Source organism: Pipra filicauda, unplaced genomic scaffold (genome assembly GCF_003945595.2).
Source record: "Pipra filicauda isolate LSUMZ 115617 unplaced genomic scaffold, ASM394559v2 scaffold11_size5308982_pilon, whole genome shotgun sequence".
Classification (NCBI taxonomy): domain Eukaryota; kingdom Metazoa; phylum Chordata; class Aves; order Passeriformes; family Pipridae; genus Pipra; species Pipra filicauda.
This window is the reverse complement of record NW_024103652.1, coordinates 1874470-1887931: the sequence shown is the minus strand read 5'-3', so window position 1 is coordinate 1887931 and position 13462 is coordinate 1874470. Positions and strand designations below refer to the sequence as shown.

General features: G+C 34.7%; 1 protein-coding gene across 4 annotated transcripts in view; it reads left to right on the top strand.

Moving 5' to 3' along the window:
• Positions 1 to 13462, top strand: part of STRN3 (striatin 3) — a 62946-nt gene that overhangs the window by 31203 nt on the left and 18281 nt on the right. For 2 of the 4 annotated variants that reach the window (XM_027720351.2, XM_027720347.2), the window contains exons 8-9: positions 2497 to 2607; positions 8714 to 8854. The exons of 1 other annotated variant lie outside the window; for it this stretch is intronic. In XM_027720351.2, coding sequence (XP_027576152.1) covers positions 2497 to 2607; positions 8714 to 8854 — 252 coding nt within the window. The remainder of the gene's footprint in view (positions 1 to 2496; positions 2608 to 8713; positions 8855 to 13462) is intronic. One more of the 4 variants, XM_027720370.2, reaches the window with a different exon arrangement.

Genomic DNA, 13462 nt, shown 5'->3' with positions numbered 1-13462 from the left:
ATGTATTACAGATTTAACATATTATGTAGTCTTTTTGTTCTCCTTATGGTTTCAAAGACTAACTGTGTGTTCATCACTGGATTTCTCATCTCCATGAAACACCAAAGTTCCATTTGCAGATGGACCATGAGTCAGAGAATGACTGACTGTGCCCAGAATTGTGGGAGGCAGAGTGTGACTGAAATTAAGAGTCTCTTGGGTCATCTTCTAAATATTTAAAAAAAAAAACCAAACCCCAATAAAAACAAATTAAAACCAGCCTTTCTCCACAAAATTATAATGGTTAGTGGACATGCTGGATCCTCTGTGCTGTTCTGGTGTCAGTTTAGTGCAGGTATAAACACCGCAGGCAATTTGAGGAAGTTCACTAGAGGGAGATTACAGAGATCTTCTAGTTACATGGCTCTGTTCTGAAATAGATAGTTTATCTAGGCATACCAGAGAGAAGCACTGCTGGATTTTCCTAAAAATCTTGTTTGAAATTCATTTTGCAGCCTCCTCAGATAACCAGAATTAGTATTTTATCTGGTTTTCTATTTTCAACCTGCATTTCAGCAGCCAACAGTGTTGGTTTTGGATATGTGTTTGTAGGCTTATGCTTTTCCTGTTCTCTATTGACTGAATGAGCCCACAGTTCCTTCAAATTCTTTGTCTTGATATTTAATGTCCTGTTTGTTTTGCACTCTTCAGACATTTCTAAACCTCCAGTGTAGAACACAGACTATGTTACTTCAGTTTTGTCATCACCTGTGCTGAAATATATGGACTACTCCTGCTTTAATACAGTGCACCTTTTAAAATGTACCAAAATGACTTTTTACAACAGCATTGCATTGCTGTCCCATGTGTTCATCTTCTGGTTCAATTTAATTCCGTAATCCTTCTCTGCAATACTTCAACCTAGCTGATTATTTTCATTTTATTAATGGTGCTTTGGATTTTTTAAATTCATTTTAATTTGGTTTTAACTGAATTTCTTTTAATTGAGTTTTAGGTTTTTTGGTGGTGTTTGTTTTTTTTTTTCCCCCTGATTTTCTTCCTCTTTTGATTGAACATATCCTCTGATTTATCTTTCTGTGCCTCTTGTGTTTCCTGACTAATCACTATTCCTCTCTGTCAGTGTTTTGGCCCAGTGATTGTAAAGATCATAAAGGTCTTCATGTTTGCAGTTTGGTAGTTGTAGCTGCAGTTTGGTGTAGGATGTCATTGTTCCTTTTTCCTCTCCACAATTCTTTGTGGTCAGCTCAGGGGACTCTGCCATTATGCTGCTGGTTTCATGCTTTCACTGCCCTTTCCATTAATATATTGATCTCCTTGATCAAGATTGACCTATCTTTGTCCTATTTGAATGATGATAGATGGATCAGTATCTTAGGGTATCCGTCCACTCCTTCGTTGTCATGTTTTGTCATGAAACATGTACTTGGAATAACTCCTATTGTGTTGCATCCTAAATGCATGTTTCCTTGTTTCTGCTGTGTATGATTCCTCTTGTGCACTTTTATGGTTATAATGGTTATAACTTCAAAAATTGATACAGTCATATTGTAGGTATGATTGGAAGTTGAGAACTGAGGAACTAAGTTTTATTATTTTATGCCTAAAGAATTTGTGGGCATAAAGCTGAACCGGCACATAAATCAAGTTTGCTGCCTAGTTGTCTACTAGCAGAAGTGTTTCTGCAAATGTTATGTATGCTTTGTCTTAGAAACAGGTTTATCTTTTTACTAATTCTAAGTTTCCAGAAATATTTGAGATGGATAGTTTAGAAAAATGGAGACTTGACTTTTCATAAAGAATAATTAATTCTGCAATGTTTGTCAAACAGAAAAAGATATGTCTTCTGAATTGACTGTGGAATGTTGTATTTCTGTTAATTATGATTTAATTTCTGGAATGCAGTAGGATGTCCACCTGTGTGAATTACTTTTTTTCATCTTTATGTAAAAAACTGGTTTTATAGACTTGTTTCTCTGGTTAAATATAGGACCAAGGTTTTTTTCTTGTGCATGTAGAATGAATGCGAAAGGATGCATGGTGGTCTGTCTTCATGAATAAACTGGCACTGATTTACTCAAGCTTGCATTTTCATGAGAGATATAGCATGAATATTTTTATTTGCTTATTCAACACTGGCTGAATAATTTCTTAACACTGTCTTTCTAAAGATGCAGTAATTGTTTCTGAACACCAATGAATTGTTGTGTATGTTGAAGTATTTAACATAAACAGTTACTTATGAAGCTTAATTTGTTTGCTCCTTAGTAACAAATTAACATACAATTTTCAAATATGTAACTGATAATATACAGTGCCTTGGAAAACTGTATGAAATGAGACTTAGTCTTTTATAAACTTAAAACTGAGACTGCACCTTTAAAGTAAAGATTTATTAATAACTTTATTAGTGCTCTTATACAGCTATGACAGTAAATCACCAACAGCTTGCATTGCCAATTGCTGATTTTTTTTCTTTTAATAATATGCTGCATGTAGACAAAGATGACCTGTCCCCAACTGCTGAGGTTTGGGATGTAGACCAGGGACTAATAAGTAAACTGAAGGAACAGTACAAGAAGGAACGAAAGGGGAAGAAAGGGGTAAAGAGTAAGTGCAGATTCTGAATCTTGTAATGCAACACTTTTTTGCCTATCTATATAGAAGACATTTTTTCTCACAAGTTCTGTTTTTGTTTTTTTTTTTCCATTAAACATCATTTTCTGTAATGGGGGCAACCAACTTTAACTTTCTACCTGCTGAATGTGAATATGCCAAAACCTTTGACAGCCATTTCCTAAATGAGAAATGTTGAAAACATTAAAAATTCAAGATTAAGTAGGTGAAGAGAACTAAATGCTTTGAAATGTGAGTGTAAAAATAGCGAACAACTTGCGTTTTGAGGATATTCCTACTCTAAGAAGTTTTCTGAAAGATTTAAGCTTTATCTGCTTCTTAAAGTATAGTACAGTGATACTGTTCTGGGAAGGATGGGTGTTGAGGTCTTTTTTGGGGGTGGTGGGATCGAGTTTTTTATTGCCTTTTTTAATATGAGCTTGAATCAGGCTATAATTGCTATTTATGGGCTTGTAATTATTTTACAGTCCTAGGCATTGAGAATAAAAAAATGTCTATAATGTATATATTTTTGATGGCCTTTTTAATGATATAATCTTTATTTTATGGTGCCCTTCAATTTTCTGTGCATTTACCACATTTTGGTTGACAGCTCTTTACTCAGTTAGAGTTTTGTGACCAGCGGACCTATTTTAACTATGTAAATTAAACCAAATTTCAGTGTTGAACAACCTGGTAAAAATGCTTTTAGAAATTATGTTATGAACTACACAAAGTTCTTAGTGAATAAAGTATTATTAAATCTATGTCATCACAGAATGGCTTGGGTTGGAAGGGACCTTAAAGGTCATCTGGTTCCAATCTAATCTAGTTTAGATTAGATATTAGGAAGAAATTCTTTACTCTGAGGATGGTGAGGCACTGGCACAGGTTGCTCAGAGAAGTGTGGATGCCCCATCCCTGGAAGTGTTCAAGGCCAGGTTGCATGGAGTTCTGAGCAACCTGCGCCAGTGCCTCACCACCCTCAGAGTAAAGAATTTCTTCCTAATATCTAATCTAAACCTACTCTCTTTTAGTTTGAAGCCATTCTCTCTTGTCCTGTCACTACATGCCCTTTTAAAAAGTCCCTCTCTCCATCAGGTACTGAGAGGATGCAATTAGGCCACCCTAAAGCCTTTTCATTTCGAGGCTGAACAATCCCAATTCTCTCAACCTTTCCTCATAGGAGAGGCTCCATCCCTCTAATCACTCTGGTGGCCCTGCTCTGGACTCACTCCAGCAGGTCCATATGCTGGGAACCCCAGAACTGTACACAGTACTCCGGGTGGGGTCTCACCAGAGTGGAGTAGGGGGCAGAATCCTCTCCTTCACCCTGCTGACCATGCTGCTTTGGATGCAGCCCAGAACATGATTGTCTTTCTAGGCTGCAAGTGCACATTGCCGGCTCACGTCCAGCCTCTCATCCACCAAGTCCTTCTCAGCAGGGCTACTCTCAATCTGTTCATCCCCAGCCTGTATTGATACTGGGGGTTGCCCCAACCCAGGTGCGGCACCTTGCACTTGGTCTTGTTAAAGCTCATGAGATTCCCATGGATCCACTTCTCAAACTTGTTCAGGTCCCTCTGGATGGCATCCTGTGTCACTTCAGAGAAGCTCCCATGCTTGCAGTGTTTTTATTCTAAAAGTGTATTTTAACAGTTTCTGGCAATATCTAGTAAAAAAATTCTTTTCCTCAATTTGAAAAATTGTGTGAATATGTACGAACTAAATTAAGTGATAATTAAAATATAACACTTCATGAAGAATTCTGTAATCATTAAGATTTGAATTTACTTTGTGACACCTAACAATTACACTTCAGTTGATGCATGTTGGTTATTTTTGCAGCAGTTTTGCATGACTTGCACACACACACATGAACGTAAAATCTTTGACAAAGCAAAGATTTTTACCTAGTCTTGTTTAGAGCTTACAGTAGTAATCTGCATGCTAATGAGCATTACCATTTAACATGGAAATCAGCAGCTGACACCAAATTTGCATGAAGTATTTGGTATGGTTAGAAACTTCACACCAGAATGGACTTATTTTATTTGAAATTTTCTTAATAAATTTCTCATTTTAGACTTTTGGAAGTGGCTGCAAAATAACAAAGTTTTCTTCATCTAAAGTAATTTTGAAGTCTTCTTTTGCTCACATAAGAGAATATTTAGGAGATCAACTGTGTGTCACAGCACGGTGGGGTCATGAAAGTCATTGTTTGGGTTTTGAGTTTTAAGCTTAAATTCTCCTTCGGGAAACCTTGAGCTCACGTAGTTTCACACGGTGGTTTGAGAGATTCTTTGCTTGTCACATTCATGATAGTAGTTTCTAATTAAAAACTTACCTCTAAATCACTGAGCTAATTGAATGAGAGAACTCCACACACATTCAAGGTTGGGCAGATTTATTTCAATTCTGTTTGCTTCATAGATTTGTTTTCTCAGCTTTTTAACATTCTGAGGCTGAAAATAATGTTGAAGGCCTTCTTTATTCTTGCTTTTCATGTCTGATCATTTGGGAACTTCATTCTGAAAATTCATCTCTTACTTTGCTCTTCAGTGTTTTGTCAGACTGCTATCAGAATTCATTTTGAGCGCTGTCAGAACTTACCTGCATGGTAGTATATATGTATCATCATAAACGTCCAACAAATGTGCATTAACTGTCATCCCTTGCAGTACTTTGAAGCATATTACAGCATAATAGACCAGACATTCTAATGGTTTCTTTTGTGGGATATGCATCTGGTAACTGCCATAATCTACATTTAGACTGCAATTAGACAGGGTAATCATAGCCCTGACCCCAGGTAGGGAAACTTTCATCCAGATGTAGACATAAATAAGTGAACAGAAGTAAATCTGATTCTATTTTGATGCTTCTCTAGTCTGAATTCATATATTTTCTATTAAGTAGAACACCTTCATTTAGGTCATCTTCTGTCAGCACCTGTGTTTCTCTTTTTGGTGGGGAGGAAGAGGGTGTCTGTCATGACAGTCGCCATGTTATGTGGGAATACTACCTCTTTATAACAGTCTATATAAACCCCACCAAAACAGCAACAAAAATCCACTACTCCACACTTAAATTTCCTTCATAATATCAGCTGCAAAATAATGCAAAGCTGTTTATTGAAGAGTTCCAAGTTTGATAAGATCAGTTTTGGCAGGTAAATTGGGATGACTGTTTTTCAGATATAGCCTGTCACATTTGCAGGACATAATAGTGCAGGTGTTGTATATCTCGTTTTGTACTATCAGGTCAACATAATGTGTTCTCAGCAATTTGAGAAATAGTTTTCACATCCTAAAATGTATATGTACATCACTGTTGAAGTGATAATACTCTTACTGTTTTTCCTTAGTTTTCTTGAAGCTTGTCTTTTTTTTTTACTTTCCTGCTCTTTTCCCTTAGTGTAATTGTTCTGTTTGTTAAACAGTATCCATCCCATTCACTTTGCTAGCCTTGATTTCTGGAAATACAGTGTAATAGTTGATAGGCATGAACATAGATCTGAATTTTACCTCTTCATTACCATCACCTTTAAGGATCCCTGTGTTATATTCAGACTTGGACTGATACATCTCAGAGCTAATAGAAATCTGCTTAAGGTTTCTTATACTATAACTTTTCATCACTGAATGCTCAGTTACCATTTTCCCTTTCGATCTCTGAAGGAGAATACACTGAGATGGTATTGTAAAGCATTCTTTTCTTTAAAAATCTCTTCATAACATTTAAAATACTTCACCAGTTATATGAAGGTACACTTGCACTTATTTGAAAGCAGAAATCTGTGCCGTCTTCTGTAGTGGTGGCACAATCTTGAATACTGACATTTTTCGACATGAAATACACAGAAGCTGTGAGAACAGCATCTACTCTCTTATAAGCTTCTCCCTGTATTGTATGATGGATTGAAGACTGTTCTGAGATTATGCCTGAAGGACAAGATGCGCTCAGACTTACTGGAAAACTTTAAAAGGCAGGGCTGTCCATCCTGTAATCAGTGACACACTAAATGAATGGCTGTTTTAAGGTAGCAGAGCAGGGGGATTACTTCTGGTTACTTCTGAGTAAGCTTTAAGACAAACTTCCCATGCTTATATGTTTGGTGTGAAAGTACCTCCAAAAGATGCTTTCAGTTTGGATATGAGTAATATTATAAGCTATTTTTGGCATTTTCCATCAATGTGTTGAACAGTTCACGTGTATCAGCATAGAGAAGACAAATGATTTTTATTCTGAAAAACAAAGGTTTATTAAAGGAGACAGCTTAGAGTACCAGTCATTACTTTTATCATGTCATTTATTGATTTCTCTATACAAGAACATATCTGTTGTTGGTCATGGAGGTACCTCACTGATGGCCATCTGGAATAAAGACAAAAGCAAGCTTTGTGGCCCATGTGGTAGAGACCTGTCCATTTTAAGAGTGACTTCTGTATATGAGATCTTACCTCCTGACTGCAGTTAAGTATTGTACTTTTGAAATAAAATCCTGTCAGTCTAGGCTATTAGAAAAAACAGTTGGTTCAAAAAAAGCATTCCTCATTTTTATTATTTTACACTCACTTCAATAGGTGAGATCATGGGTTTCTAGATATACTTCTACACAAGAGTGGAATGAAACTTAACCACTCAAGTGATCTGTTGCAGAAGGGAAACTTTTGGAAGCCATTTTTATTCTCAAACAGCTTCTGGGTAGCAGCCTTTTTAGATTTAACTGGAATACTGAGTATTCCATAAAGGAAAGAAAAAATATCAGAAGCGCAAAAAATATAAAGTGTATGTAAGTTGTATTACTTCGCAAAATGAAAATGTTTTGCAAATATTAATGAGAATTGTCATGTGGCATCCTTCAAGGGTATGCGTGGTATACTTGCTATGATTCTACTTCGAGAAATATTTTTCGTTTTCATCCCTCTCTGCAGGGAATTCTTCATTATCTTCAGAGAATTCAGGTTTTTTTAGATACTTATTTTTGAACATATTGACTTACCCAGTAAGATCTGAAATGATCAGATACTTTTTTAAAGAGTGTGTTTTAGTGTTTAACTGTTGAATGAACAGTTATGCTTTTGATAAGTCATCTGTTGTTATAGTCTTTACCTTTTGCTTTTTTGAGAATAAAGGCTTTGTTTTAGTTTCCATTTCCTTCTTAATAAAAGTGGTACGTTTCACCTCAGAGTATAAGAACTTGTTCCCTAATGCTTCCTTTACTAAATGTTTTACAATATCTTTCTTGCAGTCCCAGGAAAGGCTGTTTCATTGCTTAAAAGCTGGTTAGGTCTTTCATCATTGTGGATTCTCTCACTGAAATACACTTTATGACTGAAGCTTGACTTTTTGATGTGGAAGCTGTAAAGGTGGAAGCAGGAATGAGTTTATTAATTTAAAAATATTTTAAATTATACTATTCCTGTTTACTAGTGACTGCGTAATTAAATGCACATATAATTCAACATGCTTTGTTTCTAGGGGCATGCTTTTATAATAAGGGTACTATACATCTGCAGTTTCATACAGTGGTGGAAGTATTCTTGCTCTCATGTTTAATAAACACTTTATGCAATATAAATATCATTCAAAAGCAGGGAAAGTTAATTGTTCGTTGCACCCCCATTATGAGTTGTCTGTACTTTTGCCCTCATTTTTAAGCATATTTTTAATTTGCACTTCTGTTTTTCAGTGTTAAATTGTTTAGTATAGTTAAAGTTGTGTAATATTATTAGAAAATGTTTAAATTCATATGTTTTTTGTTTAATAGTTCATGTTCTTTTAATATTTGGCTTGACTTCAGTAGGGCTGTAAGATGATTTTTTTTTCTCTTTCCTACAGGAAACTGTAGAATAGATCTACAGAACACAAAGGAGTATTGTTTGATTTAGTGAATTAAAATTATTTGCATGTAGTTTTCAGATTTGATGTATGAACTCCTTCTTTTGATTTCCGAAATATTAATAAACAAAAGCAAAGCACTATTTATTTTAAGGAGGTCCCATCAGTAATTATTCTTGTTTAATGGATTTTTAGACTTCAGTCAAGTCAAGCGGTAGCAATCAAATGAATCTTTGCTGCTGACATTAATTTACAGGAGTCAACAGGACAAAACTTCACGACATGATAGCTGATCTGGGCGATGATGAGATACCCCACATCCCTTCAGGAATCATTAATCAATCTAGGTCACCCTCTTCTAGAATGCCTGATCATGAAGGTGCAAGAGCAGAGGAAGGTACAAAAAATTCAGCTACTTATTATATTTCAGGAGATTTTTTTTTTAGAAAGCACACGCTGTAATTTATTGTCCCCTCTATAAAGCTTAATGAAATTGCAGATTGCCACGTTATTTTATTTGCAGTTCTTCCCAAATGATTTTATGAGAATATGGCTTGAGTTTCTGTAGCTTATCGTAACTCACCATTATTTCATAAGTATTTTAAAATATCTTTATGTACAGCAGTGTGTTCTGAAACTATTCACTATTAAACTCCTGTTTGCAGACACCCCCCCTTCCCCATTAGCAACACCTTTCACAAATAGGTTGTATTTATTTAGGGGAAAAAAGGTGAGTATTAACATTGGATACACAGTTTGGATTTTAAAGTGAAAAGTGGTGGCTTAAGTTACAGGACTAATTTGTCTCTTTTCCTCAAGTTTAATGTTCTCTTTTTAAAAATTCTTTTGGTCTACATATACAAGTTTGTAAAGGCACTATTTATTTCTTTATAAAGTATTTGTTTTGTTTCAGGATTATCTTAGACAACGGAAGTTAGTGGCAGGCTTTTATCTAAAAAGTGAAAAACCTTGTATTCAGCCTTTAAGTATTTTGTTTTAAAGGAATGATTTTCCTTGCATTAACTTTGAGATTAGAATACCATTATGTAAATTCTGTCCTCAGAACATATTTATTCAAAATACTCTGACATATTCAGATTTGGCTCCTTTAGGATGATCTTTGGCCCATAAGCCCTGGCATAGTAGCGCCTGTACCAGAAGTGGAATTTGTGTTGCTACTGATCCTTGTAATCTGTTGGTTCTCCTTTTCTTTCTTCACCCTTGACCCCACAAATGCCTTGCCACAAAGGCAAGCAGAAAAATAGAAATGTTACAAGGAAGTTTTTTTTGTTGCTCTCCCAAAGTGTTATTTTACAAATGTCTCCTTTACTGCCTTCCTTTTCATCTTTGTTTTTATTTACAACTTAAAGATGAACCAGTATCAAATTTACTTGTGGAGTGCAATTGGAAAACCTACTGGTGAAAGTTCCACTTGCTAAAATGTGTAGACATATATTTAGGTTGTATTTAGGTTTAGTGTTTACCTGCTCTAAGTTACCTGTTCGCCTTGTTAAGGTATGAAGGGCACGTGACCCTACAGTTACAATTTCTTCAGTCTGTCTTGGGCTATTTTTCTTTGGCCATACATGTTGTGCAAAGGAACACAGACCTTCATTGTTAAGAACAGGCCATATAAGGCTGTTATCTCTGTTAGAGACTTTAGATCTAAAATAATATTGGACAAAGCAATCTTTCTGAAGAAATAGATGCTAAATTTGAATTTGCTAGGGACCATTTTGTGTTGCCTGGTTCACGTAGCACAAACACTCTGCTGCCCTTCAAATAAAGATTGTTCACACTCTTTTCAAATAAACTGTTGTTATTGCTTTCAGGTTGATATCTTCATGCTGTTTAATGTGTCCATTTGTTTTCAGCTTGTCGGTGTAGTTTGGCCTTTATTCATTAAGAGGAGTAATATTAATATCTCTATCATCTTTTCTGGTAATTGTGGTTTCTGCATAGTTTTTAAACTTGAGTATTAGAGTGTAACTTTTGCTGTTTCTATGCTGAATACTATGTGGCTTTTTGAGTTTTTGTTTTTACCATATGGTGCAAAGCTGCAAATGAACAGTGTTGTATTTGAATTCCTTCTAGGTGTGTCACAAAGCCAAATAGTTCATTATCATAAAATGCAGATTTTGCACCGTGTGGTACAAATGCAAATTTTAGTCATTTATTCAGCTGCGTTTTAAAAGCTAAGTTTTTGCAGATAACTTTAGACTTTTTTCCTGGGACACTCTAGCCTATGCTTGATGAATGTTACTAAGCTATGATTTTCTTGTGAGTGTGTGAAAGGTTTATGTTACACTTTGAAATATTACAGTTCTGAGGTAGTGGTTGATAATTTTGTTTTCATCTAGAGGAGAAAGTGTTATTGAGCTTACTTTTTTTTTTTCTTGAGGGGGTTTCAGGGAGGAACTGAATCTGACTGGCAGGGAACATATCTTTTATGCCTCTAAAGGGGGGGGGGGCTGGTTTTTTTTTTCCCACTCGCAAGTGCCTGGTTGAATATTATGAGGAAGTTGTTATGCTGTAATTGGACTTAATAGTTTTGGTCATGAGAAAGTGGGGTTTCCATTTCGACATATTGCATGACTTTCCGAAAGAGATTCAACTGCAGCATGATTCACCATCCAGTGTATTCTACAGAGAATTGCTCTCTACACTGGTTGTTTTCCTTTTTAGTATCTATAGATTGTGGAGGTGTCAATCTACGGATTGACAGAATAAAGCATTAACAGCTAATTGCTTGGGTATTAACAGCTGCTTTTGGTGTACCACATATTAACTTTGTGGAAAACAAGATTAAGATGTTGCTGTCATCTAACAGACAACAGCAGCCTATATGAAGAAACATATCTGATTAGAGATTAAAGCAGTTTCACTTTGTACAAATATTGCTGCTTGATTTTTATTTAATTGTATATGACGTCAAGAACTTAAAGGTAAGAAGTGCTGGTTAGGATTGCCCAAGCAAATATTTATTAATACCATTTTATATTTTAATATTTCAATATTTATTCAATATTTATTTCACCTACAAAGAAACTTGTAGTATCACATTTTTACTTTATATTTATTGATTGCAAACTCAGTTAAACATATAATTATGCTATGAGGATAATATTGTACTGTGTGTTAGAAAAATACTTGGATATTTTTTTAAAAATGAAAAGCACTAAAAAGTAATTCTTAACTATCATTTGCATATATCTATTGATGCATTGTTTTTGATATGCAGAGATGTGCATCTTTATTTTTAGTAGCTATAGCATGCATCATTCATTGTGCTACTATTCTGCCTTTTCTTTTTTACAAAAGCAGCTTGCAGCCATTTTTAAACTTCTCAAATATGCTTTATTTTAAAATAATAATTTAAATAATTTAAATCATAATTACATAAAAATAATATAAAATAACAATTAAAAATAATTAAATAAATTAAATTACACAACATATGATAAATTCATATTGAAAACTTTAGTATTGAGAAATATTCTTCTAAATTTTGGATAGCATTAATTTTGAAGCTTTAAATAGATATTCACATCATGAGAATAAAACTTGCTGAATTTATAATATAAACTCTTAATGTGGTATTGATTCATTTTTAGCATAAAAAAACTGATCTGTTCAGGTCCGATAACATATATTTCACAAAGAATTAGTATGACAAGTTATGGGGCTTACCTAAACCTTGTGGGCCTGTCCTAAAGATCGAATAGGAGTAACAGTAAGGTAAATAGGTGCTTTGTAGGAATACGACATTTTATGAAATATGAATGGTTTGCAATAGACTGTCAAATTGAGAGTTTTAGTAAAATATTAATGGAAACGAAAAGCTTATTCATATAAGGGCATGGTAAGCCACTTTGGGATGTAACATTCTTATGAGTTAAGACCTCTGTATGGACTGTACATGTTTTAAAAAGAGGTGATTGTGCATAGTTAGAGTACTATCTACTCTTTTTATGTAAGTGTAGGAACAGCAATCTTTATTCTTGCATAGATTATTAGATTCTCACATCCAGTTATGTTGGCTGTTGGTAATAAGGTTACTTCTTAATAATACAGTAACTCTCGAGCGTTAGAACTTGTTTTATTCTTGAGAAGTGAATTTTTTGATCTAGCTGGACTGGCTCCTCTTTGTGTAGCCATAACAAGGATGCCAGGCATCTGTGACTTTACACCTGGTCTTAGTCACTTTTCTGCAGCGCGAGTGGAACAGAACTAGGGTACCGTTCAGAGAGTGGCAATATGAAATGGTGAAGATGCGTGTTTAAAACAGCAATACGTTGATTATTAGTCCTCTTGTTTGGAACTACTTTTACAAGACAAAGAAACAGGATATGGATGTTTTTCACATCTGGAAGCTTTATGTTCTCTGAGTTACAAGGGATTTCTGAGAGGAGTAGAAACAAGGAGTGGTGTTAAAGTGAGACCGTAACTCTCCCTGCCAGATCAGTAAAATTCAAAAGTCAACCAAGTTTAATTTTTCAAGATGTCAAATATCATTTAACATATTTTGCAGATGCTTGTACTTAGCTCACACATAGCTTAATTTTACCTACTTTATTTAACAAGTGTTGCAATTTCTGCATGGAAAGGAATACTGAGAAGTAAAAACAACTTCTGAGTTATGCTGAAGCATTACAATGTTTAAGCCTTCATTCCTATTCCTTACTGCTAAATTGATGTTTGTGGGTAGACAGAGATTTACAGAATTGTTGAGGAGTGTAAAGAATATGGGTGAATATTTGAAACTTTATTATTCAGATGTGAATTTATAATAAATGGTTATACATAACTTTTATTTATTCTAAATTATAATTAACAGAATTGTTAAATTTTAATTTGGGGAAGGCTTAGCTAGCCAAGATAAGTAACAGTTGAGTGTACTTGAAATTAGTTTCTCTGTATGATTTTGGATTCTGAGAGATGAAATGAATGAATAAAAGATGTTTTCATTTTTTCAGTCATCTGAAAAAACTCAAAGTAGAAGAGA